The sequence below is a fragment of the Syngnathoides biaculeatus genome, chromosome 14, assembly GCF_019802595.1.
Source record: "Syngnathoides biaculeatus isolate LvHL_M chromosome 14, ASM1980259v1, whole genome shotgun sequence".
Taxonomy (NCBI): domain Eukaryota; kingdom Metazoa; phylum Chordata; class Actinopteri; order Syngnathiformes; family Syngnathidae; genus Syngnathoides; species Syngnathoides biaculeatus.
Genome location: NC_084653.1, coordinates 20,945,206 through 20,968,990, shown reverse-complemented (window position 1 = coordinate 20,968,990; position 23,785 = coordinate 20,945,206). Strand labels below are relative to the sequence as shown.

The 23,785-nt window shown below is 41.2% G+C and overlaps 1 protein-coding gene across 3 annotated transcripts in view; it reads right to left on the bottom strand.

Moving 5' to 3' along the window:
- Positions 1–23,785, bottom strand: part of ptpn4a (protein tyrosine phosphatase non-receptor type 4a) — a 72,553-nt gene that overhangs the window by 30,545 nt on the left and 18,223 nt on the right. For all 3 annotated transcript variants that reach the window (XM_061841584.1, XM_061841585.1, XM_061841586.1), the window contains exons 2-9: positions 20,455–20,609; positions 10,241–10,348; positions 9,067–9,109; positions 8,143–8,221; positions 7,719–7,763; positions 7,396–7,448; positions 1,304–1,424; positions 761–848 (exon numbers count right to left, since the gene is read on the bottom strand). In XM_061841584.1, the coding sequence (XP_061697568.1) occupies positions 761–848; positions 1,304–1,424; positions 7,396–7,448; positions 7,719–7,763; positions 8,143–8,221; positions 9,067–9,109; positions 10,241–10,348; positions 20,455–20,592 (675 nt within the window). In that variant the 5' untranslated portion in view covers positions 20,593–20,609. The remainder of the gene's footprint in view (positions 1–760; positions 849–1,303; positions 1,425–7,395; positions 7,449–7,718; positions 7,764–8,142; positions 8,222–9,066; positions 9,110–10,240; positions 10,349–20,454; positions 20,610–23,785) is intronic.

Here is a 23,785-nt window from a genome sequence, read left to right as displayed (position 1 = left end):
GACAACTCACCGCATGGCTTAAGCTGAACGTAAGTGGCTTTTTTACATGCCGCTCGTCATTCACTAAAACTATGCAATCTTTACGCACAATCATGACACACATTCTATTAACTACCAGGACACATGGTCTTGTTTGTACCATACATATACATACGCTGTCCGAGCGTAAGGTGCCTTGTGGTTTGTTTCCCTTACAAAAGAAATGACAAGCTGAGATCACTCCGGCCCCACCAATCTTTATATTCTACTCAGAAGCTATTTTGAGCCAAAATCCAGAGTGATGCAACAGCATCGTTATCATCATACAGCAATCTGTTATTATAATGGTTTACACACCTGAATTTCACAGACAAGCTGGGCAAGACCCTCTTCCATGGCTACCCATTCAAAAACGTTTTTGATGAGAATGAGTAAATATAGTCTCTGTTCTTTTTATGTATATTGTATGATTAGATCAACACCAACCTATGATGTACTGACACACTTGACTACTCAGCAGATACAGTAAGTGGTGTGTTATACTGGAAGTAATACGGCTACGACCTATAGACGAGGACCTACATATGTGTTTATCAAAATAGCACACATCCAAAGTTATCCGGCTGATCATTATGGAGATACAGAGCACGAGGTACAGACGTGCACAACAACTGTCTAACAGGCCATAATGTCGTTTGCTTGGGCGGGGGAGAACCCCTGGATGAACATAAAAACAAGCACACGCGCAGGCATTAGCTGAGGCAGATCAAACTTTACTTACTTTTGCATAGTGCAGCTCTACTCCGTAGAGCTCTAGCGTGCGTGCTGTGTTCAGATAATTAAACTCCGACTGGGCAGGAGATAGACCACTGGGAGAGGGAAGGGGGAGACAAAGAGTCGAGTAAAAAGACAGGCAAGGATCAGTAATGGTGGAGTAGGGGGGTGGGGTCGTGGGGGGTGCATGATGACAATGGAGGAAGGATAAGTGTGCGTGATTGTGTGTGTGTGTTTACTAGCAAGACATGCTCGAGTCGAGGAAGAACCCGAGAAAATAAAACAAACAAAAAAGCAGGCACAGAATGTTATGGCTGGGAGAATGTTATAAAGTAGTTATAAAATCTGTGGATGTTTGTTCATGATAGCAGTGCACAACATGATGGCAGAATGATTGACAGTTGGTCTTATAACTCGAATAAACTACATTATGTTGAAAACAAGAAAATGCATATGAAGACACTTTATATGAACAAACAGTATATTTAAGGACTAAACTGAAATAATATTTCCACTCCTATTATATAGTTAAATACAATTTTAAATGTACCTGTGCTGCTGGTGATGTTTGGCGACCTCTTTATGGAAATCTTGAGGTGGGTTGGGGATGAAGCAATACTCAGACAGATAGCCCAGAGGATGCTCAGTCTCATTGTAGTCCCCCAGTTCAGCTAGAACACAAAAGGCGATATGGATCCAGTGTCAATGTATCAGCCAAGATTTGCATTACACTTTGTATGAATGCCATAATGTCGTCATCCAACTGCAACAGCAAAGCATCTGTGTCCAAGTTTGTTTTTCCCTCTTTGGTCAACAATGATAATGTCAGATATTTTAAAGCTACTGTGTTGTATTTAACTCAAAGTATTTTAGATATTTTCTATATATCAGGCTCTCTTATGGATGGTTCAAGTTACAATTATGAACCGGAGAGAAAAAAGAAGGGGGAGGGAGAGATAACATATTGGAATTGACCGAGACTGAGAAGTACACACTACTAAGTTGTGGAGTCGTAAGGTTAAACTGTTAAGCACCATTCATTTGGCTAAAATAGCTCCCTGTTACATACTTGGAGTCTGGCATAAGGTACCCCTTCCACACTTTATAAGAACTTGAGAAGATGTAGAGATATAGTATATAGCATTGTGGGTCCACCAATGAGCATAAGACGGCTTATGTGGGTTTTTTTTTTTTTTTAAATGGCTCATATTTTGCTAAACCACTTTTATTTTTAGTATTTGGGATGTAATATTGTTTCTCGGCCTCACTAAAAGTGAAATATGAATTAAAGTCATCTACGCATTTCAGAGTTCCAGATGCCTTTTTGCCAAGAGGCCTGAAATCAAGTCCATCCATGGAATTTCTCGCGCTAATCTATGTCACTAGCAACGATCTCCGCCTACATCTCCACTCCTGAGGCAGTGCTGTCAACATAAACATATGCTCTCTCACAATTGGTGACGGTTGGGTCTTCAACAGGGAGGCAACCAATCAGAGGAAAGAGGGCGGTCTTGGCTAACATGGACAAAACTGATACAAAACTGGGTCAAACATGAGTAACTGTCAAAGGAACCTTTGCTGGACAGTCACATGACAAAACTAAGGAGTTTTATGAAAGTCTGTGTTGGTCACTCCATGGACATCCAAAATATTTAATTAACTATTCAATTTTGAAGGTAAGCCTTCTAAAGTTAGCTGGCATGGCATAAGATACATTTTCATAGTGGCGGATATTTTTTTTTTCACAATTTTTTTTGGGGGGTTGAGGGCAATTTCTTACCACCATTCAAATTCAGCAGGGTTTTCAACAGCACTTGGTAAATTGTATTAAATCATTCATTATACATTTATTACTATAGTCACTATTGTTTTAAAGAGTCTCAATTTATTGCTTTACAGAGTCTCAACAAAACCTCTGCATGTGTAAATAAAGCTATAAAACAATAGATTCTTTAAGGATTCAATAACTCTGCCAGGTATCACTGTTTTGCAACATTATCCAACAACAACACAATTTATTGAGTTGAGTTAGATGAAAGATTGACTTTAATAAGAATACCAGTGTTTGTTTTCCCATTAAATTTCAGGGGAAAAATTGTTCCTTCATCTCTCTCATTCATAGCCATCAGAAGAAAGCTGCGTGGAACAAATTCCCAAAGCTATTAGCTCGATAGCTCACACTTGAAGTTCAAAAGCATCAATTCGCTGAAGTAGTCCCTGGACTAAAACCTACACATCTGCAGCCTAAGCATATTGACAAATAAATCCATTCAAGCCCGCCCATTTATTGATGGCCGCATAACTCCAGGGAGAAATCCATTTACAGTCGATAGCTGAAATCTTGGAACAGTGTAGGTTGCACTTATTACTTTAACACGGTTCTTCAGTTCAGTCGGCATCAGCTCAGGCTTTCAATAATGAGCAGCAAAGCGTGAAGAAGCTGTTAAGCTCTCCATTTCTGACGATGTATTTGTATGCAGTGATGGTAATTTAGTGCCTGCTTCACGTTTGAACACTTTTGACACAAATCCTGACACTATGCCGACTCCTCCGCCATTGTCAAAAAACACTTTGTTTGGTGGATACAATCTAACAAGACAGCTCCAGCTAAAAAACATGTTTAAAAAATTTATATTAGAAACAATTTTAAAAAGATGTAACCCAGTCGTCCTAAACTACAGATTTCCTAAATGAAGAATGCCTACCTATCAATATTGTTTTAAAAGGAAAATTTTAGCTTAAAAACTGAGGTCCATTAGATTTCATTAGATGTGGCCATTTTATCTTTCAGTCATCCTGGAAATGTAGCACAATCGTGAAATTCTCTGGACTTATTCCATGTAACCAAACATTTAAAGTTGCACATCTACCAGTACTATCATGAGTCTCTTAAAATCCATCCATCTATCCATTATCTACAGCTTTTCAGGGTCGGGTCGCAGGGGAAATACCTTCAGCAGGGATACCCAGACTTCCCTTTGCCCAGCCACTTCTTCCAGCTCTTCCGGAGGGATCCCGAGGCGTTCCCAAGCCAGTCGAGAGACAAAGTCTCTCCAGCGAGTCCTGGGTCGTCCTCGGGTTCTCTTTCCGGTGGGACATGCCCAGAACACTTCACCAGGGAGGCGTCTGGGGGGCCTTTGGCCACCACCCAACTCACTTCGCACCCGACCCCTATGGCCCCTCTCACAGGTGGTGAGCCCATTGGAAGGGGGACCCATATTACCCTTTCAGGTTGTGCCCGGCGGAGCCCCGTGAGTGCAGCCCTGGCCACCAAGCGCTCGCCTTCGAGCCCCACCTCCAGGCCTGGCTCCAGAGGGGGGCCCCGGTGACCCGTGTCCGGGCAAGGGAAACCAAGATCCAATTTTTGTATTCATCATGGGGGTTTTGGAGTCATATTTTGTCTGGTCCCTCACCGAGAACCTGTCTGCCATGGGTGACCCTACCAGGGGGATGAAGCCCCAGAAAACTTAGCTCGTAGGATCATCGGGACACACAAACCCTTCCACCACGATAAGGTGACGGTTCGAGGCTCTTAACATGTGTTTCCTTTATTTTGCTTTTTTCCTCCATTGGAAGCACATGATTTTCCATACAGTGCTCTGCTAACTACAGTGTATGGTTTAATACAAATGCAAAAAAAAATAAAAGATGTAGCTTTACAGTCAAACAAATTCATTGTTTTAACATTGTATTTGTAAATTGCGACGTCATCACAATCTAACCTCGAATCAACGTTGTCTTACAACTTGGAAACAATGTTGCTTTTACATTGTATTCGTAAATTGCATTGACATGACAATTCAACATAAAATCAAAGTACCCATGCTACAGGGAAATTGAGCCATTAAAACTATAGATTGAAACTTTTATTATGCAGTGTCAAACTACAAACAATTACAATTAGCCCACAGTAATAATACATGTATATTTAACATTTAGAACAAATAACTTTTTTCTTAAAGTATGTTACAAACAAAATAAAATATAGTGTAATTGAGTGAGTGAAAATAGCGGCTAGCTCGCCTCTCGGGGAAAAAAAAACAATGGCTCGCTGGTCCTTAAACGACAACGTACAGCCTGTGTTTTGGTGGGCTCTGACTTCTTCTCCTTCAGTCAACTACATCAGCAAACAACCCACCGCCACCTGCTGGCAGGCGGAACATGCAAACCTATCACACACACAGAACGTCAACTTCATCTGTTGACCCGGCGTCCTTGTTACCTCCTAACCCCGTGGGAAGTTCCCATTACAGCTCGGGCGGAGAATGTACAGCTGACGTGAACTGAAACTAGCGGTCACTGTTGGAGCTCACAGCCTGGACGGACTGATACTTTCGATCTAATTAATTATGATAAAAATTGTAAATCACAATGAACGATTGCTGACGATTTGAAAACTAGGAATGGCAGCATCATGTGCAGTGCATCATGAGAATATTTTCAGACAGTAACTGACATCACGTTAGTTGCGACATTCAGAAGGAATCAACGTCGAATCAACGCTATTTGAGAACGTAAAAATTCAACTGTGGAATTTACGTTGAATTTAGGTTGTTCGACGTCGCGGCCTAAAACAATGTTAATTCAACTTTGAATCCTCGTCTTGTGCCTGGTGGGTATAGATAGATATCCACACTTATCTTTCATAGTTGTCATCATATTACGCGAAATAGGGCCAACTCAAAGGCACATGACTCCAGTATATCAGTAAAAAGGCCTTCATTAGAGTAGGATGCTGCAACTTTGATGACAAGCTACAGAAGTTAATGCTAAAAGGAATGTTGAGGATTTCCAATACCATTCGGTAAATTGTAAACAACAAATTTGCGGTGTTTGAGAATGAGGCTTTAATGCGGGATTTAGTTTGATCACCGCTGGCACATGGAGCGAGCGCGCTGAATTAGCAGCATATGCAGCTGCTTCGAGCCCTTTTCTTCCCAAAGCAAACATTTATCTGCATAATCTGGCTGGCACAGAGTGAAGCGAGAATTAAGACAGAGAGTGTGTTTGTGTTGTTTTGTGTAAAAAGCGGTAGTATCATGATGTTGGTGCAGTAGGCCAAATCTCCTTTGTGACCTATATAGTGTGCAAGTCCGCAAAATTAGAGCGAGTGGGGAGGGGGAAGGGGGGGCTATGAACCACAAGCGGATGAGCACAAACCAACTCTGATGGTTTCCTGTGTTACAACGCAGCACAAACAGCTGGCAGATAAACAACCTGCAGTAAACTACGATTAAGGCTCCCTGTGGTAGGTGTTGTGCAATAAATGGAGGGTGAAGTTTTGCTAACACCTGAATAAAAAAAAAAGCCAACAATAGTCAGAATTGTGGATGTTGGTGGATGAAGCAAAAGTATCTATTGTCATATTTTGGTTTCTTTTCCCTTTCAACTATTACTTATGAAAAGGGGTAGGCGTATTTTCCAGACTATAAGGAGCACCTAAGAGCCTTTGATTTTCTCAAAAGCTGACAATGTGCCTTATAATCAGGTGCGCCTTATATATGGATCAATATAGAGCCTTTAGCGCAGCCCATCTTATGGATACATAATGTAACCTCAACCTCTCCTGTAGCGTCTATTTTATGTGCCTTATAATGCGGTGCGCCTTATATATGAAAAAAGTTTTTAAAACGGGTCAGTCATTAAATGTTTGCCTTATAATGTGGTGCGCCTTATAGTGCCGAAAATACGGTACTAACATATAAACAAACCCACTTGAATCCAAGTTTAATACATGCACAGATGTAACGTTGTACTAGTTTGGAGTATATTCCACTCTTGCGGTCAAATTATAGTAAAACCACCCTAAAGAAAATCGAACTCGCATAGTACCTGAGATTATTACTCAAATGATAGTCTACTGCGACTGATTGAAATGCTTGTATGAGGTGGAGTCAATAATTTCCAGGTCTACCAAGGAAATCCAATTTTATGGGTTTCTGCTGGTTTAATGACTGTAAGAATGAAACCATGATATAGTTTCCATGCATAAGGTGAGGTTTTAACATTCACAGATTTTGGAAACCTTGGTAGAGCTGCCTCTAAATGGGTTAGTACTGTATATATGTGTGTGTTTGTGGCAAACGCACACACAAACACACCTATCTATATGCCAACAAACATTCACAAGGACGAGCCAGTTATTTTCTCTAATTCTAATATTAATTTGAATTTTGTCAAATATGTATTACATTGGGTTTGGCCTGCTCAGGAACTCTTCTCAACTTGAATACAAAACAATACAATATTCAGATATAAAAGCTTCTAAGATGTAAATCAGTTTCATACAGAAAAAAATTGCTAATCTGCTTGAAGCTGAGTTTGATTTGACTAATGCACAATTTCATTACAGAACAAGCAGACAGTTAAACAGCAGCCTTCTCTCTCATTTTGATTCACATAGGAGGTAAACGTGCATCAGTGATTTCAAAACTGTTGTCTCCATCATGCTACTTGTTCATGAGCAGTTCCATTAACAACAGACTGCAGCTTAATTGAATAGTAATGGCCTGTGAGCAGCAGCCATCAGGGCACTGGACCAACCACAGCCATTACTTTTTACAGTGTGTACATAAAGATAGCCCTAATGAATTGGATTTCAATCATAATGAAGAGCGAGTGTGTCCGGGGAGCGATGCTTACATTGAACAGCATAGGAAGCCAGGAGTGCAGCTGTGTTGTGAGGACAAGGCAATCTGAAGGCCAAAAGAGAACATGCACACAGGTGCAGATGTGAACAACACCCACTATTGAGCATTGGAGCCATATAAACAAGATCACAGTTCTTTAAAACATGAGGGATTCCTCTCAGTGTGTTATAGAAACGGGAAAACCTCTGGCGTGGACATTTTTAAAAACGAGCTAGGGATAGCAATGTTCTAAAATTGCTTTAGTAAATGCAAACATACAAAGTGCCTCATTACGAGAAGCATACTTATCAGGCTACACCAACCCATCAAACTCACCTTCCAGTTAATATGTCCTGTTTGATCTGAAGAAAATATTGGTACCTAAAGAGAAAAGGATAACGTGATGATTGATTAAACTACATAATGGCCATGAAAGGAAGGAGACTTTGGCGTTCTGAAACATTAGCGAGACCAGCAGAATACCCAAAAAGACTCTCAAACAATAATTACTTCCAACCAAGCAATTTAATTGGACAAACGTCAACCAATGTTCAGTACAACAGTACAACAGCATAAGGACTGTTGGAACATTATCACTGCATTAGCATGAGATGACAGTAAACGACGGCTCAATCACACTGATGAGAACAAATTCCAGTTAAGCTGCCACCATACAAACTGAAGTCCGTCATACACCACGGATTCCCTCTATTAGTCTGTGTTGCAATTTCAAAAAACAAAAAGAAAACAAGGATCTTACCGTGTGTACTCCTCCTGAAGTTTACTGGGATCGGTCACAAAAAATTTGACTCTCAAGCTCAGGTTGTGGGGGGAACCTCCTGGGGAGGACATTAAGAAAGGATTGGAGGAGAGAGCGGAGTTTAAGGACTAAAAGAGATGCTTAGGATGGGGTATGCCTTTGACGGACGGAACCAAAAACCTAAATAAAATGACGGTGGAGAGATTAGAGCGAGGCTCAATTGCCACATGACTTTTCATTTTGACAATGAAAAGTAAAAAGTCAATCTGCTGTTATTTTTAATTTCACAGCTGGAGTAGTCTAGCTTTGTTTTTGTTTTTTACTATACAATAGTATATAATTGACCAAAATTTTGCTATATTGAACAGATTTAAAAAGAGCCACACTAACAAACAATAAATTTACAATTGGGAATGGATACCGACAAATGAAGAAATGCATTAATCCTGCGAAGTTGCGCAACAGTGACACGTACACTAAATTGAAAAATACGGTAAAATGTAAAACAAGCACTCCTTGATGAGACAAAAAAAAAAAAAAAATAGTTGAAATTAAGTTCAAGCAGTGCTCCAGGACTGCAGATCTCGAATAGTACGATATCAAAAGCGATTGTGCTTGATTGTTTCTCCGCTTGACGTTCCAAAATCTAAATTACTCACTCGCAACCATAAGAGCAGAGTTGAAACGAAGTTTAATCATCGCTTAAGGCCGATTTAACATTTGAAAACACAGATCATGTGGACTGGATAATTTTGCTGGAGGTAGAGAGCAGATTTGCAGTGTTCGCTCGCAAAAGTCCGTCTACAGATTACGGCTTTGACTGTCTGATGAAATTCTGAATTTTGGGGCAATTTTGGCATGAGTGACTGGTGGAAAATTGTCTAGGGTGCTTAGTTAAAGTGCCATGTTGAAAATTTCACCTACTTTTTAACTGCTTCCTGATGGGCTTGTTGGGATCCAGCCAGCGCTGTAAAATATTGATTGAGGGACACTTAGAGACACCATAACGCTTCCACAGCATGACTACATCACTTGAATTATTCACCGTACGCCGCCCGCACGCACACACATGCACAGCGCGCGTGCACACACGAAATCTGCGAACACTGTGCAATGATAGAAATACACAAAATCTTTGCCATCTATGGTCTGGATGGATATACAGCAGTGATGTGAACTGATTACAACGTTACTAAATTAATTATTTTCTGTAATGAATCACAACACAATCAATTAATTTCATGTAAAGAAAATATATATTTTCTAAATCCCTTAATTTCGCTTTACTTCCCTCTCGTCTTTTATAATTGACTGTCAATCCCGCCCTACTCCAGTTGTACAGCCAGGTTCGCGACCCTTGTCCTGCATGCCCTTCCCTCACAGCCCCATACAACACTCATATTTAATGTTTCGTTGTTGTAGATATGTAATTATTTACTTTTGTCATTGTGTTTACAATTAGTGGTTTGTTCTTCGTCTCAGTTTCTTTCTCGCATCAGAAAACTTTGCTGTGTTCGACTGATGGACTCGAGATTCGCAAAAAAAAAAAACCTTAACGTTGTAGTCATCCCTGTCACTTGTACACCTTTTTCCAGACATATTTAACATTAGTGTTCATGTATTTTGATACAGCACTCCGAGCATCCACCTTCTTTGGTCATTTCGTTTTGAGACCTTTTCTCCCCGTGGAGGCCGTCAATGATGGTTTTCCACACAACCGTGAAGCTAACCCCATGATTCTGAAGCCTCATAAACCAAATTAACCATTTAAAGCCTGAAGAAAACCTCCGCAGGTGTTTTGCAATAATTATCTGACAATATTGGGACATAGGGAGCCTACAATTTTGACCTTTGTCCTGATATTCTAATTTTGTGAAATACTGGAGTTATTTTTGCCGTAATCGTAAAAATTTAAACTAAAAAAAAAAAATCAAAGTGTTTCAGTGTGGTGAACTAACATAACATGCAACTTTCATTTTTTGCAACAAATCACTGAAATAAATGTACTTTCCCCTGATATTCACATTTTTTGGCACATACCTGTGTATATTAAACACGCATGTACACTCATGTATACTACACGTGCACAAATACTGACCGGAACATCAGAAGAGTCATCTGCCAAATGCAGGCCAAAGTAGTCTCTTTCCGTCAGCTCCAGGTGCTTGAAGACCACGTCCTGCAAGACCTGCCCATGATCGGACTTCTGCGCAGACAGACATATTGCAAAAAATACATTACATACATGAATCTTTAAATTGTTTTGTAAAATTGGAACACAATCTGCTTTTAAAAGGGCATGCATTACTTTGAATATAGCTAAGGTGTGTCCCCGGTTATTACTGAACGCCTCGAGTAAAGCATCACAAGAGACTCAGTGAGGCTAAGCAGACGAGGAAGGAACTAATTAAATCATATCCCAGTTAGTGGAACTTCACTGCAAGTGCCATGTTGTATCAAACCATTAGGCTGAAAAGAACATTTTCCTGCCATACTTGTCTGGAATATTTAAATTTGCACAGATAAAGTAATTCATCAACAATTAGCAAGACAAAATGTATAAAGGGCACTCACAATTATTATATACATATTAAACGGTATATGGAGCACTTGTTAAAAAATGGCAATAGTAGAGTGATGTCGACAGTAAATATTGCAGTTAATTGCAACATGCTTTGAGATCTTTCTGAAAATATTGAGACCTTGGACAAGGATTTGAGACAGATCATAATGAGAATATATATATATATATATATATATATATATATATATATATATATATATATTATATATATATATATATATATATAGTTTGAAGCTGAGTTCAATTTTACTAATGCAGGCATGAGCATTTCACGGAAATGATCGTTCCGTTACCGTGTCGTTACCCAGCCTGAGAAAACACGGAACCGAAAGTCCGTTTCCCAGATCTCAGGGCTTACTTTTAATAAAATACGGCCATGTGTGGAACGTAAAACAAGTTCTCAACGAAATACAACAATCTGTATAAAACGAACCTACATGAACGCCTTTATTTTTAATGATTAAAATCCCCAGCTTTGTCAGTGTGGTTTACAAACAGCACCGGTTTCCGCTTCTGCGCTACGTATGCGCAAGGTCGAGTTATTCATATCCCGGTCACTCAAACGCTAGTCAAACATGTCGGTTGCTAAGCGTAAAAGACAAAATGCTCATGCCTGCTAAAGCTGTATTCTGAAGTACATGTAAAAACCGGTTCCCATGAGCATTATCAATGGGAACTGAAAAATCATTTCCCACCGTTTCCCAGGACAAAACTCAACGTAACTGAAAGATCGGTTACTATACTTGCCGAAATCCTCATGCCTGCTAATGTGCAATTTCAGTACAGAACAGAACGAGTTATATACTGTATATAAAAATCATACTTATAAGGTAGTATTTATGAATGACAGCAATAAAATAGAGAGAATTTCATACCGTGATTATCGGAACCACAATTACCAAAGTTATCGTTATCACGTTATTGCAAAAACAAAACAAAATTTACAGATACATCCATAAGTGTCACGGTGGGCAACTGGTTAGAGCGTCTGCCTCACAGTTCAAATCCCAGCACCTCCATGTTCTTCAAGTCCCTGCGTCGGCTTTCTCCGGCACTCCAATTTCTTCCCACATCCCAAAAACATGCATGCACAGCAGACTCTCTGCGCTTAGGTGTGATTGTTTATTTGTGCCCTGTGATTGGTCGGCAACCAGTTCATGGTGTGCCCCGCATACTGCCCAAAGAAACCTTGGATAGGCTCCGGCACTCCCACGACCCTAGTGAGGATAAGCGGCTGAGATCATGGATGGATGGATGAACATATGCACCTGACGCTCTGCAACAAGGTTTATTTGGAAAACAAACAGTGGTCCCATGGGGTACAAGTATCCCGACTTAAAAGTTCTTCAAAGCTGATTGTGTGTGAAATACCAGAAAGAGTAGCAAGTGAAATGCAGCATTAAAGCATATCATACACACACTGTTCAATTCTTGACACATTGTTTAACTATAGTATGCGGCAACTTTACATTTCATAAAACACATTAAAGCGCTAATTTTTCATATTAAAAAAAATCCACATCGCTTTCTTGTTTTTTTTGCTTATTCGTGGGGGATAGAACGGATTAATGGTGGCATTTCAATTCATTTCAATTGGGAAAGATGAGTTACAAGTGTGGCCAAAGAAAAAATAAATAAATCTGGAACCTCAAGGCACCACTATATTAAAAAAGAAAATCTGTCGAGAGTAATAAATGCCACTGGCTCATTACATACTGTCACTCCGCTCCTGCATCTATAAACTATCGTAATTCACTACACACCCACGGCATTAACTAAATCAGTGTGTGGATATATGGCTACAAGGCTATAGTAAAGTTACTAACAATTACCTAGTTGCACAATTTTTTTGTCCAAGCGGGAAATAAGGCCAGTGACAAAAATGTGGATTCCTGCTGTATATTCAATATGGTGCCACGCAGTTGTCAGCATACATTGATTGAAAACATTTTAGCATGAGCACAAATCCAAAAAGGAGCAATAAGAGTGAGAATATGAAGTGTGAAACCACGTGGGCAACAAAAATTCACATCTGAGCTTGCTAAAACCAAGTCCGAGTGCAACCACACAATCAGAGCTCCCGTGAGAGAATACACACACACGTACACACACTAACCTACTGCTTTCTTCCACCTCTCACTCTTTTCCCCCGTGACACACTTTTACAGCCCAGTCTGTGACCGTGAACACGTGCGAGTGTGTCAATGTGTGTGCAAGGCACATGCAGACGGATAGTTGACAGTTGGCTCGTTGATATGGCGGGCCTCAAGGGTCACGGGTCGTCTATTAGCTGTGTTTGTGTGTGAGTCAACTGGCATTACCAAACACAGTCTGGGCTCTGCTCTTCTTAACCTTACCGCTCACTTCACTTCAAAATTTACAGTATGACAGCGTACCAAGAGAGGACCTGTGGTACGACATGCGCAAGTCGAGTGTGGCGGAGAAATATGTTAGAATAGTACAGGACATGTATGAGGGCAGGAGAACAGCGGTGAGATGTGCCGGTGTGTCAGAAGAAATTAAGGTGGAGGTGGGACTGCATCAGGGTTCCCCTCTGAGCGCCCTCCTGTTTGCAGTAGTAATGGAGAGGCTAAAAGACAAGGTTAGACTCGATTCCCCTTGGACCATGATGCTCGCAGATGATATTGTGATCTGCAGTGAAAACAGGGGGCAGGCAGAGGAGCAATTAGAAAGATGGAGACACGCAATGGAAAGGAGAGGAATGAAGATTAGCCGAAGTAAAACAGAATATATGTGCATGAATGTGAGGGACGGAGGAGGAGGAGGAGGAGTGAAGCTCCAGGGAGAAGAGATAGTGAGGGCGGATGACTTCAAATACTTGGGGTCAACAATACAGAGAAATGGAGAGTGTGGTAAGGAAGTGAAGAAACGGGTCCAAGCGGGGTTCAACATTTGGCGGAAGGTGTCCGGTGTTCCATGTGACAGAAGCAGAACTTGAGGTAGCAAAAATTAAAATGCTGAGGTTCCTGCTTGGTGTGAACAGGTTGGCTAGGATTAGAAATTAGCTCATTAGAGGGACAGCCAAAGTTGGATGCTTTGGAGACAAGATTCGAGAGAGCAGACTTCGACGGTTTGGACATGTTCAAAGGCGAGAGAGTGAGTATGTTGGTAGAAGGGTGCTGAGGATGGAACTCCCAGGCAACGGACCAAGAAGAAGACCAAAGAGAAGGTTTATGGATGTGGTGAGGGAAGACATGAGGGCAGTTGGGGTTAGAGAGGAAGATGCAGGAGATAGACTTAGATGGAAAAAGATGACACGCTGTGGCGAACCCTAACAGGACAAGCCAAAAGAAAAAGAAGAAGATTACATATGCACACATTCTTTTGGTTCTCATGATTTGAGGTGGCCTCAATTAAGTGCCGATTAATGATTACACTGTAAGTGAAAATCATTTACCTGAATATTTTTATTCCAAAAAAGTAGCAAAAATCTCTGCCTGGAAGTTTCCAGTGATAATTTTTCCACGTGGACCGCTATTACTGCAGACACACCCACCAGTCAGTGTTGAAAAAAGTTGGCACGATGGCAGTGAGACAGGAGGAAAGAATGAGCAAAGGAGAGCTGATCCAAAGTTTGGGATCATTTGACTTTCAAAAAAAAAAATGAAATTTCAAGGGTGGCATTTGTTATTTGTGGGGGAAAAATGTGAATCTTTTTTTTCCATTTATCAAGAACAAAACATTTTGTCTGTGTATTTTTAGATACAATTAATCATCTCCGGTTTCAGATAACGCACAATATTTGGGTCAAACATTTTCAAAGGCTTCCTTCCTTTATAAGGTTATTCATAGGCATGCTCACTCCTTCCACACTGTATTGTATGAAGCAGCCTCCCAAGTCAGATGTGCAAATACTCAGAGCGCTTTTTATGCCTTGTTCACAGGGAAGCCTCCGCCGCTCCGCGTATGTGTTGAAACAAGCGCAACGGTTCTAAAAGCATGAGAGGAAAATGTGCAAAGGGAGCGAATAGTCGTGCATTGTTAAAACCGGGACACGAACAAGGGCGAGCATGTCCGCGCATTCTTTCTACTTTTTCACAACAAACTTTGAGCGCGAACTGCGTGTTCTAGAGGTAGGACGGGTCGGCAGTACGCATGACATCAAACTGCAACTATGGGAAGACCGACACGAGATGAACAACAAGGGCTAGCAAAATAGAGTAAGTGTGTGTAACGCAGAGAATGTGACAAAGTACGAAGACAGAGATTCACAGAGAGGAAAGACAAAAGTGAGCAGAGAAGGGAAAATGAGTGATTGACGACACTGCTGAATGAGACAAAGGCTCCTTGTGACTCTCTTCATCAGTCCACCACATTCACTGGCACAAATAGTGTCCCCGTGCATGAGACACAGACAGACGTGGTAAGACGGGGCATTCAAACAGCAAGGAGGAAATGTAAGACTGTGGCATAAAAGGGCTTGTCTCCACTGAACAAACCTTAAAGGTCAAGTGTCATGAAATTGATGATTTTTAGTATGTTATTAATGAAAAAAACGGTAGCCGGTATGGACCCATCCGTTTTTTCACCACAAAACATGATTTTGATGTATGTGGCTTTTTTTAACTCCCGCCATGAAAATCCTCTCGAGGGATTTGTTTTCGACAAAAAGCAGGAAGTGACAGAGGCAGTAGCGTGCTCAAGTGGACTTGTTTCTTTCTATTAGTTTTACCTGCGGGAAGATAGCTCGCTGTTCCTTCGTGTTAGCCAAAATGCCGGTTTGTTGCATTGCCAGATATTGCTCGAACACGAGGAAGGATGGATTCGCTCTTCATACTTTTCCAAAAGATCCTGTTCGTCGTGAAAAATGGATTGCACAGGTGCAAAGGACGAGAGCTTCGTGGGTTCCAAATGACAGGTAAGTGTGTATACACCTACTAAAAGAAAAACCAATAGTTGGGGCCATAATTTGTAAGTCGGGGTGCTAAATGTGTCAATGTGCGCATCGGAAGGCTTCCGTGCAGCAGCCGCTGAAGGACGGCCTCCGCAGGCCTTGTGAATCGCCGCCAGCCTTGTCGACAAGGTCTAGCCTTGTCAGCCGCAGTGGCTAATCTCCGCCGCAGAAGTGGATCAGACAGGGAGGCGGTTTTGGCGGTGCGTCGTCGTCCCTCGCAGGCGGCGTTGTTTTTAATCACCGCCACGCGGAGGTGGATCGGACGGGGTGGTGGTTTGGCCGTGATCCGCATATCATCTAAATATGGCTCGAAACAGAGTATTATTGCCTCACACTTCACTCGACCGTGAGATGGTCTCTTCTTCGAAAAGAGCTTCCATGTCTGAAGGGGCGTGTCCCATAGTAGGGGCCACAGCGTCTTTTCAATGGCGAATGTCCGAGGTGACGCCACGGGTAGGAGATGCAGCCAATATGGCGACCACTTGGATGTCGAATGAGGCTTCCGCAACTTTGCGCATGGATGACGCGCTCTCCGCTCATATTTATTTTTTCGTATAGACATTGAAGTGAATAATGTTATATGTATTTTTCATTTCAATATCTATTTTAGAATGATTATAGGGATGACACTTTAAGTAGAATTTGCGGGAAAATTAATTGAAACAAATATTTTCTGTAACACGGAACATAATCACAAAAGAAAGCTTAGTTTCTTGAACTTGCGGTACAAGGGCACGACCCAGCCTGCCACATCTTATAATGTGGCACGTCCATGGCAAAGTTGTGACTGCATTTGTTTTTTGTTTGTTTTCTTTTACTAAAACTTGTGATTCCAGAGACACAAAAGCCCCTCTGAGGGACACCCAAACTACTATGTGGGAATATTGACATCCCTGACAGTCCAGAATATGTGAAGCAGTCTTTCCTGTTAGGAAGAAAGCTGCACCAGAAAAGCAACATTCACTTTTTTGGAGAACTCAAAAGATGTGTGTAAGTGCATACACGCACTTTTTGACACAAGGGCTGCACAAAATCTTTCTAAACACAAAATGTGTTTATTAGTATTTCTGGAATACTAATTGACATCACGTGATAAGGTGATTATGATTACTGCCTGAGGAAGATAACTTGTGGCAATCAGTTAAGACTTGTTTAAAATTAACTGCCTAAAAATTAACTACAACTCCACCACAATTCCACAAAATAGCACATCATTCAAATGAAATAATCTCAACAAACAGTGCCCTTGTGGTTAGCATATCTGCCTCACAGTTCTGTGGTTCAGCGTTTGAATCTCAACTCTCTCCTCTTCTATGTCAAGTCTGCACGGGATTTTCTGCAAGTATTGTGGCTTCCACTCACATTCCAAAAACATGTTACATTAATTGAAACCTCTAAATTGTCCTTCAGTTTGAATGTGAGTGAATGGTCGTTTGTCAATATGTGCACTGCAGTTGGCTGGCAGCCAGTTCAAGGACGACCCCGCCTTTCACTCAAAAGTCAACTGGGACCTGGCTCCAGTGCACCCATGACCCTAATAAGGACAAGTGGTATTGAAGAGGGATAGATGTATGAATCTGAAGGAAAAAAAACAGGTAAGCATTTTTGCGCTTTTAAAGAACAAGCGACCCACTCATTTATTAATAAAGACCTCATTTCACTTTATAAATGTACATAGTTAATCTGTGCATGGCTCTGTTACAATCACATTTAAGAAACTTATCCAATCCTCTACAGTGGAACAACTGAAGTAGAAAATCTGTTCTGTTACAATTCTGCCACAAATTTGTTTGCATTTCAAAATTTCACTTTCCTGATGAGAAATTGAACTAATCCAAGATTAAGCCAATTAAATTCTGAAACTGTTATAAATTGCGCGTGCAATATTGTAATTTAGCGGCAAAGTGAATGAGTGGTTAGCACACACACCTTGCAGTTCTAAACCTGGAGGTATGAATCCGAGCTCTGGCCTTCCTAAATTTGCATGTTCTACCTTGTTTGTGTGGGTTTTCTCCAGATACTTCAGCTTGCTATGGTATTCCAAAAACATTAAGTCAGCAGGAGACTATATTAGGTGAGAATTTAAGTATGAATGGCCGGCATAATTCATCAAATTTTAATCGATATCCTGATTTTTGCTGCCAGGATTAAACTAGCCTGACTGTCGGCCATTTTTGGGTTTGTGGGTTTGCTGCAGCTGGGGCACTTTTTCGCCAAACAGCAGACGCCCAATAACGAGGGAGATGAATGCACAGTTAACCCTCTATGGACCAAATAAAATTTTGCAGAGAGAAAAATCTGAAACTTTCAGAAAATGATACTCTGGACCTAAAATTTTTGATTATATTAAACTTGTTGCAAATTTGCAGCCCCTGCCCAGAAAGGCTTAAGGCTACATTAACCTGCCTAAATAACAACCGAGTGCAGTGTGCATCCTGCAGTTGGCGCCTTAGTAGTCAGTCATACCTAAAAAATGTACAGTACAGAAAATATTGGAGATGATGTAAGGAGTTAGTTCCACGAAAAGCATTATCTTTCATTTTCTGAACATGTTCAGATTCAGGAGAAGTGACGTTAAACCAGAAGTCAACGCAGAGTGCGGCACACTTGTCAAACCCCACAAAAAGACAACTAATCTGTTCATCCATAAGGAAATATAACGGGAAAATGGTACTGGACAAAAAAATTTGTGGATCCCGCGGCGCTATTATTTCTTCAAAGTCACATTTCCAACATGTAAAGGATGAACAATGTATGAATAAAAATGACTGTCATCAAGCCAGCCTCCGGTGGAAAAGTCAAAGTCAAGCGAGCTGCCTCAAAGATTGTTAATACTATGCATTCCAGAAACACCAACGTGCTCAGAAGGCTGGCGGCATGTTACCGGAGTGCATAGCTGTGAACAATCGTTGCTTGACTTCAAATGGAGGCTGGCCTGACCGGAGTGAAAAATGGTGGTCGTAAATAGAGAGGGAAATCTACTGTTGAGTAGCCAGTCACCGTGGAGTCATGGTAAATTCAAACATGTTCGACTTTTTTCTGAGACCTTTTGAAGTCTCGACTGGGGAGTTGTCTCTGCTGTTTTCTGGCATAGTCTTCTCGAGGCGACTTCAAGACAAACCGGTCTACAGGAGACAATCTGGTGACAGCACAAACAATATTTTGGTCTCCTGAGCTGACTCACCACGACCAATAAACGATAACTCCGGCAGTGAGATAAGCCCTTAAAGATTTCTTTCCGTAGTACTAATTGAGCATTGTTGATACAATGTAGATGCCTTAGGTTTTGAGTCTGCTTCCCAACTGGCTCAATGTGGAAGGATCATCTGGGGGAAGAGCCTTTTTGTCGTAACGCTAGGTACAACAACTCCATCTATACAACCAGTGTGTGTGGGTTGCCCCACCCCCAATTTCACCACTCTCACTTCTGTTTCCATGACAATAAGCAAGTGCCTCTGGATTTTAACTCACCATTAGAATGAAGGCCCGTCAAGGCTAGGATCAATAGAAGTATTGTGACTCTCAGGGTGGCTGGTCTTTCCAGGAAGTGTCTGCGGCTACAAGGGTCCGATCAATGACACTGACAGAGGCCGAGTCATTCATTCAGCTCCATGTAGGGAAGGGGGACTACGGAGACTCGTGAGTAGGAAGCAGAGAGGCTGAGTGGACCGACTAATGTATTTAAATTCAGCTAATTTGTGATTGTGATATGCAGAAGACACATTTCTTCAATTAAAAACCTAAGGAAATCAACATTGTGCTTGGCATTTGACATTTTGTATAAATATTTGAATTCACTTCATAAACCTATTCCTCTTCAAAGACACTGATCATATCTCAGAACCCAAAGGCGGAGAGGTCTACTCTCGACAACATACCTCAGCAGCACCTGCATCAACTTGTGCAGACATCCTCCTATACTGTCAAATTCAAAGTTACACCCTTGACCGGGGCTTATTTGCTGTACAGTGACCGTGCAGATCTGCATTCTACACTCAGACACACACACGGGTCTATGTCTACAAAAGGAAGCGATCTGTCAGGAGGAATGTTGTTTGGAAAATTGTGTTTTGTGAGTCACAGGGATTTTCCTCACGAGGCTGTCATCCTCAACAAACATATTGAAACAGACACAAAGCGCGGATTAAATGTGTTATCACATCTGGCAATAAACTGTTATAATATTAGTCACCGCCAAACTTTACACCTCATTTTATGCAAGGCTCCACTGGCAGTAAACAAATAAACACAAACAGACATCCAGCCAGACGTAAATAAAACACACTATTGTGATTCGTTTCTGTCCCACTTCTCAATCAACAGAAATCAGCACTCTGATGCATATAAGGTGTCATGCAGCCAAAATTCTCAGAAAATCTTTACGGTCAGAAGAGACAAGAGGTAGTGAACATGTTTCTAATGCAATCGGGTATTATTTTTGTATCTCTTAAAAGGAAAAACGCCTTGGCACATAATGGTTTGAACAGCCACTTCAATCTGAGTACAATACGGGAGTGAACATGATTTTTGCGTCACGATTTTTCCTTGATATGGAGCATATATTTGTGGGATGAGCAGCACACAGAATAGAGCCTATGTGAAAAGTGTCAAAGCTGTTGTGACTGTTGACTATTGTTTGGAAGTTTTTTGTGCTCCAGAGCATGTAAGCAAGGGCATGGTCATTTGGTGTCTGCTCCAAAAATCAGCATGCCGTGGTTTGTTCACTCTCGGTAAGGTGCCTCCAAGTTTATAAATTCAAACAATATTCATATGGAGGGAGGACCTAGTACCATCTGCGAAGCGAAGTACTTACGCTGACTTTAAAAGCCTGGACAGTGTTGTCCAGCAGCAGTACGTTGCACACAACTTGTGTGTGGTGCCTGTCTCGCTCCAGCTCCGTCGCCCGGACATTGTAGGATCTGCCAGCAGGCAAGCGGAAGCGTGCGCTCATCACGCTCCTACCAGGATCTGTGAAATCCAAAAAAACAGCAGGAAGGATAAGTCAGTGATGAGTGAGACAAAAAAAAAGCAAAATAACTACAACCACAAAAAGACATATCATTAGGGCGATGTCAGATCTGTGAACACATAATTGTACATTATAGCGCAATGACAACTACCATTGTGATAAGGCAGCAAATCCATATAGAGGAGGCTTACATGCCTTCTATCCCCAATCATTGCAACAAAGATAGGAAGATCGTACAAGCAAAGACTTGCAGTACACGGAGTGCTTCACGTCTAAAGAATGTCAATAAGTTCCAAAGAAGCAGCAAATTCTCTCGCAGGGAATGGGGAAAATACAGTGTAACCTAGTACTAGACCACTTAGCTAAGAGCGAGCTACTTTGAAATGAAAACATCACATATGAAATTTAAGTATTATACTGTATTCATCTTTTATTATGGTGGAAAGACCAAATCCATCCATTTTCTGAGTTGCTTATCCTCGCAAGGGTCGCGAAAGTGCTGGAGCCTATCCCAGCTATCATCGGGCAGGAAGCGGGGTAGACCCTGAAGTGGTTGCCAGTCAATAGCAGGGCACATCGAGACAGACAAGAGTCAAACTCACAATCACACCTAGGGGCAATTTAGAGTATTCAATTAATGGATGTTTTTGAGATGTGGGAGGAAACCGTAGTGCCCGGAGAAAACCTGCACACGCAATGAAAGAACATGCGAAGTCCAGGCAGGCAGAACCGGGATTTGAACTCCAGTCCACAGAACTGTGAGACCAACCCTCTAGCCGGTCACTCCACCGTAAAAAAACAAATATAGATTGTAATTTCCAGATGGATGCATATGGTGAAATGCAGATTCAGGAATGAGAAAAATGAAAATATTTAATCAAATGAGAATTTTAATACATGAAAAAAGTGAAGAACAAAGCAGATTTTAAATCTTTTTATTCCTCCTGGATGGTATGGTGGAGCAGCTGGAGAGCATTAGCCACACAGTTCTGAGGACTGGGGTTCAAATCAAAGTTTGCATGTTTTTCCTGTGCCTTTTCTCCGGGCATTCCGGTTTCCTCCCACATCCCAAAAACATGCAACATTAATTGGACACTCTAAAGTACCCCTTGGTGTGATTGTAAGTGCGACTGTTGTCTGTCTCCATGTGCCCTGTGATTGGCTGGCAACCAGTTCAGGGTGTACCCCGCCTCCTGCCAGTTGACAGAAGGGATAGGCTCCAGCGACCCTCGTGAGGATAAGCAGTTCAAAAATGGATGGATGGATTTTATTCCTCCAGTTTGATCAACACAGAAGGTGACCTTCAACATAGAAGTCCAAGACAGTTGGGAGCAGCATATCAAAAAATTCCATCATCCTTCAACATCATTATTAAGCAAGTGACAATTCTTGTTAGCGTAGCAGTGTATTGGTCCATCCCATCCTTTTCCACGGAGCCAATCCCAGCTAACTGAGCGAAAAGCAGGAAACGGCTGAGACTGATTGCTGGCCATTTCAGGGCATGACATCATTTTCAGGTAATTCCATAGAGTATCCTGCCTACAACCCAGTTGAAAATGTAGGTACTGTATGCTGCACTGTTTGTCCTTTCCCCCCCCATTCTCACTCAATTCCTCACTGGCTTCTGTTGTGTCACATTTGCTTTAAAAAAAAAAAATCTATTCTTAGCAACTATTTGACCCAATTCTAAGGATCCCTTTCTTTGTGTTAAACATTTTGGGGGAAAAAAATGTCACAAACCAGTCACCATGTTGAACAGATGCAACATATTGTGATACATTTGCGTCTGGTTACGGTCAAATGCATTCCACAGAAACTGCTCTTCTTAGAGTCTCCAGCGACATTCTGATGGCCTCTAATGTCAGCAAATAGACCGGCTTCTGCTTGGTCTCAGTGGTGCTTTTGAAACCATGGATCATTACAGCATCTCAGAAAAAAAGAAGGATTGGGTACGCATCACGGGGACCAACGTTAACTGGTTTATATCCTATCATATAGATCGTTCATCCCCCATAAGTCAGAGTTTTTTTTCCCCTCTCTTGGGGAGTTCCTCAAGGCTCAGTCTTACTACTCCTTCCTTTTGTGCTCACATGTTTTCTTGTAGCGATATCAACAAATTTAAAGATATCTCATATCGCTTGTATGGACAAAATTTCCAGATATATTCTTTTAACATTTTTTAACAGATGAAATACTGCATGATTGCTTGACTGCAATTGAGGGCTGCATATATCACAACTCTCTTCAATTGAGCGGGATTACAACGGAAGTATTCATTGTTGAGTTCCGTTTCCACTGTGGCAAAATAAAGTAAATCTATATGCGGGTCACACCAAGTCATTGTGTATCACCTATGCTTAAAAAAAAAAAAAAAAAAAAAAAGATGGATTGATGGGAAATAAAAATACAATTTTCAACAGTACGTAGAGGTTCACAACAATAAAAATTCTGAGTGTCGTCATGCCACTTTACACGTTAATACTGTACAAATTTTATGGAGCACTACTTTTTTTTTTTTAAGTGTTTGATATTTTCAAACGACCACATTCACAAAGCTAAGCAGTCTACAGAAAAACACATGCTAACCCAGATAGTTGCACTGAAACTGCCTGCCAGCTTGCATGTGCACCACACAGCAACATGAGAGGAAGGCATACACCGAAGGACTGCAGAATGCTGAAGGAAGGGATGAGCACGCACACTCTTATCACTAGCTCACAGTGGGATATATAAATGATAAAGCCTGACACACAGACTTTCCCAAAAGGCCTTCCAATGCTCTGTTCGTGTGTGAACAGTTGTGCGCCATCCAGCTAAAGACGAATGCACCACACATACACACTGGAGAAGTGGATGTACACTGAAGAGGTGGTGTATTTAATTACACGGCTTTTGTACGACAAAATCTGTATGCTGTGTAAAACAAATTCTCAATACAGTGGCAGTACAAAATTTTAAGCCAGATATTTACATATAATGTGCAAAAACATTAAATTTTTTGTGTCCCAGTCTGAACTCAAATCAGATTATGTATCTCCGGTTTCAGGTCAATCAGGATCACCAAAATCATTTAATTTTGTTACATGCCACAATAATGAGAAAGAGAATTTCTTAAATGTCATATTTTCTTTGAGATCTAAACTTTCCATACATTTCCTTAGTATCGAGTAGCATT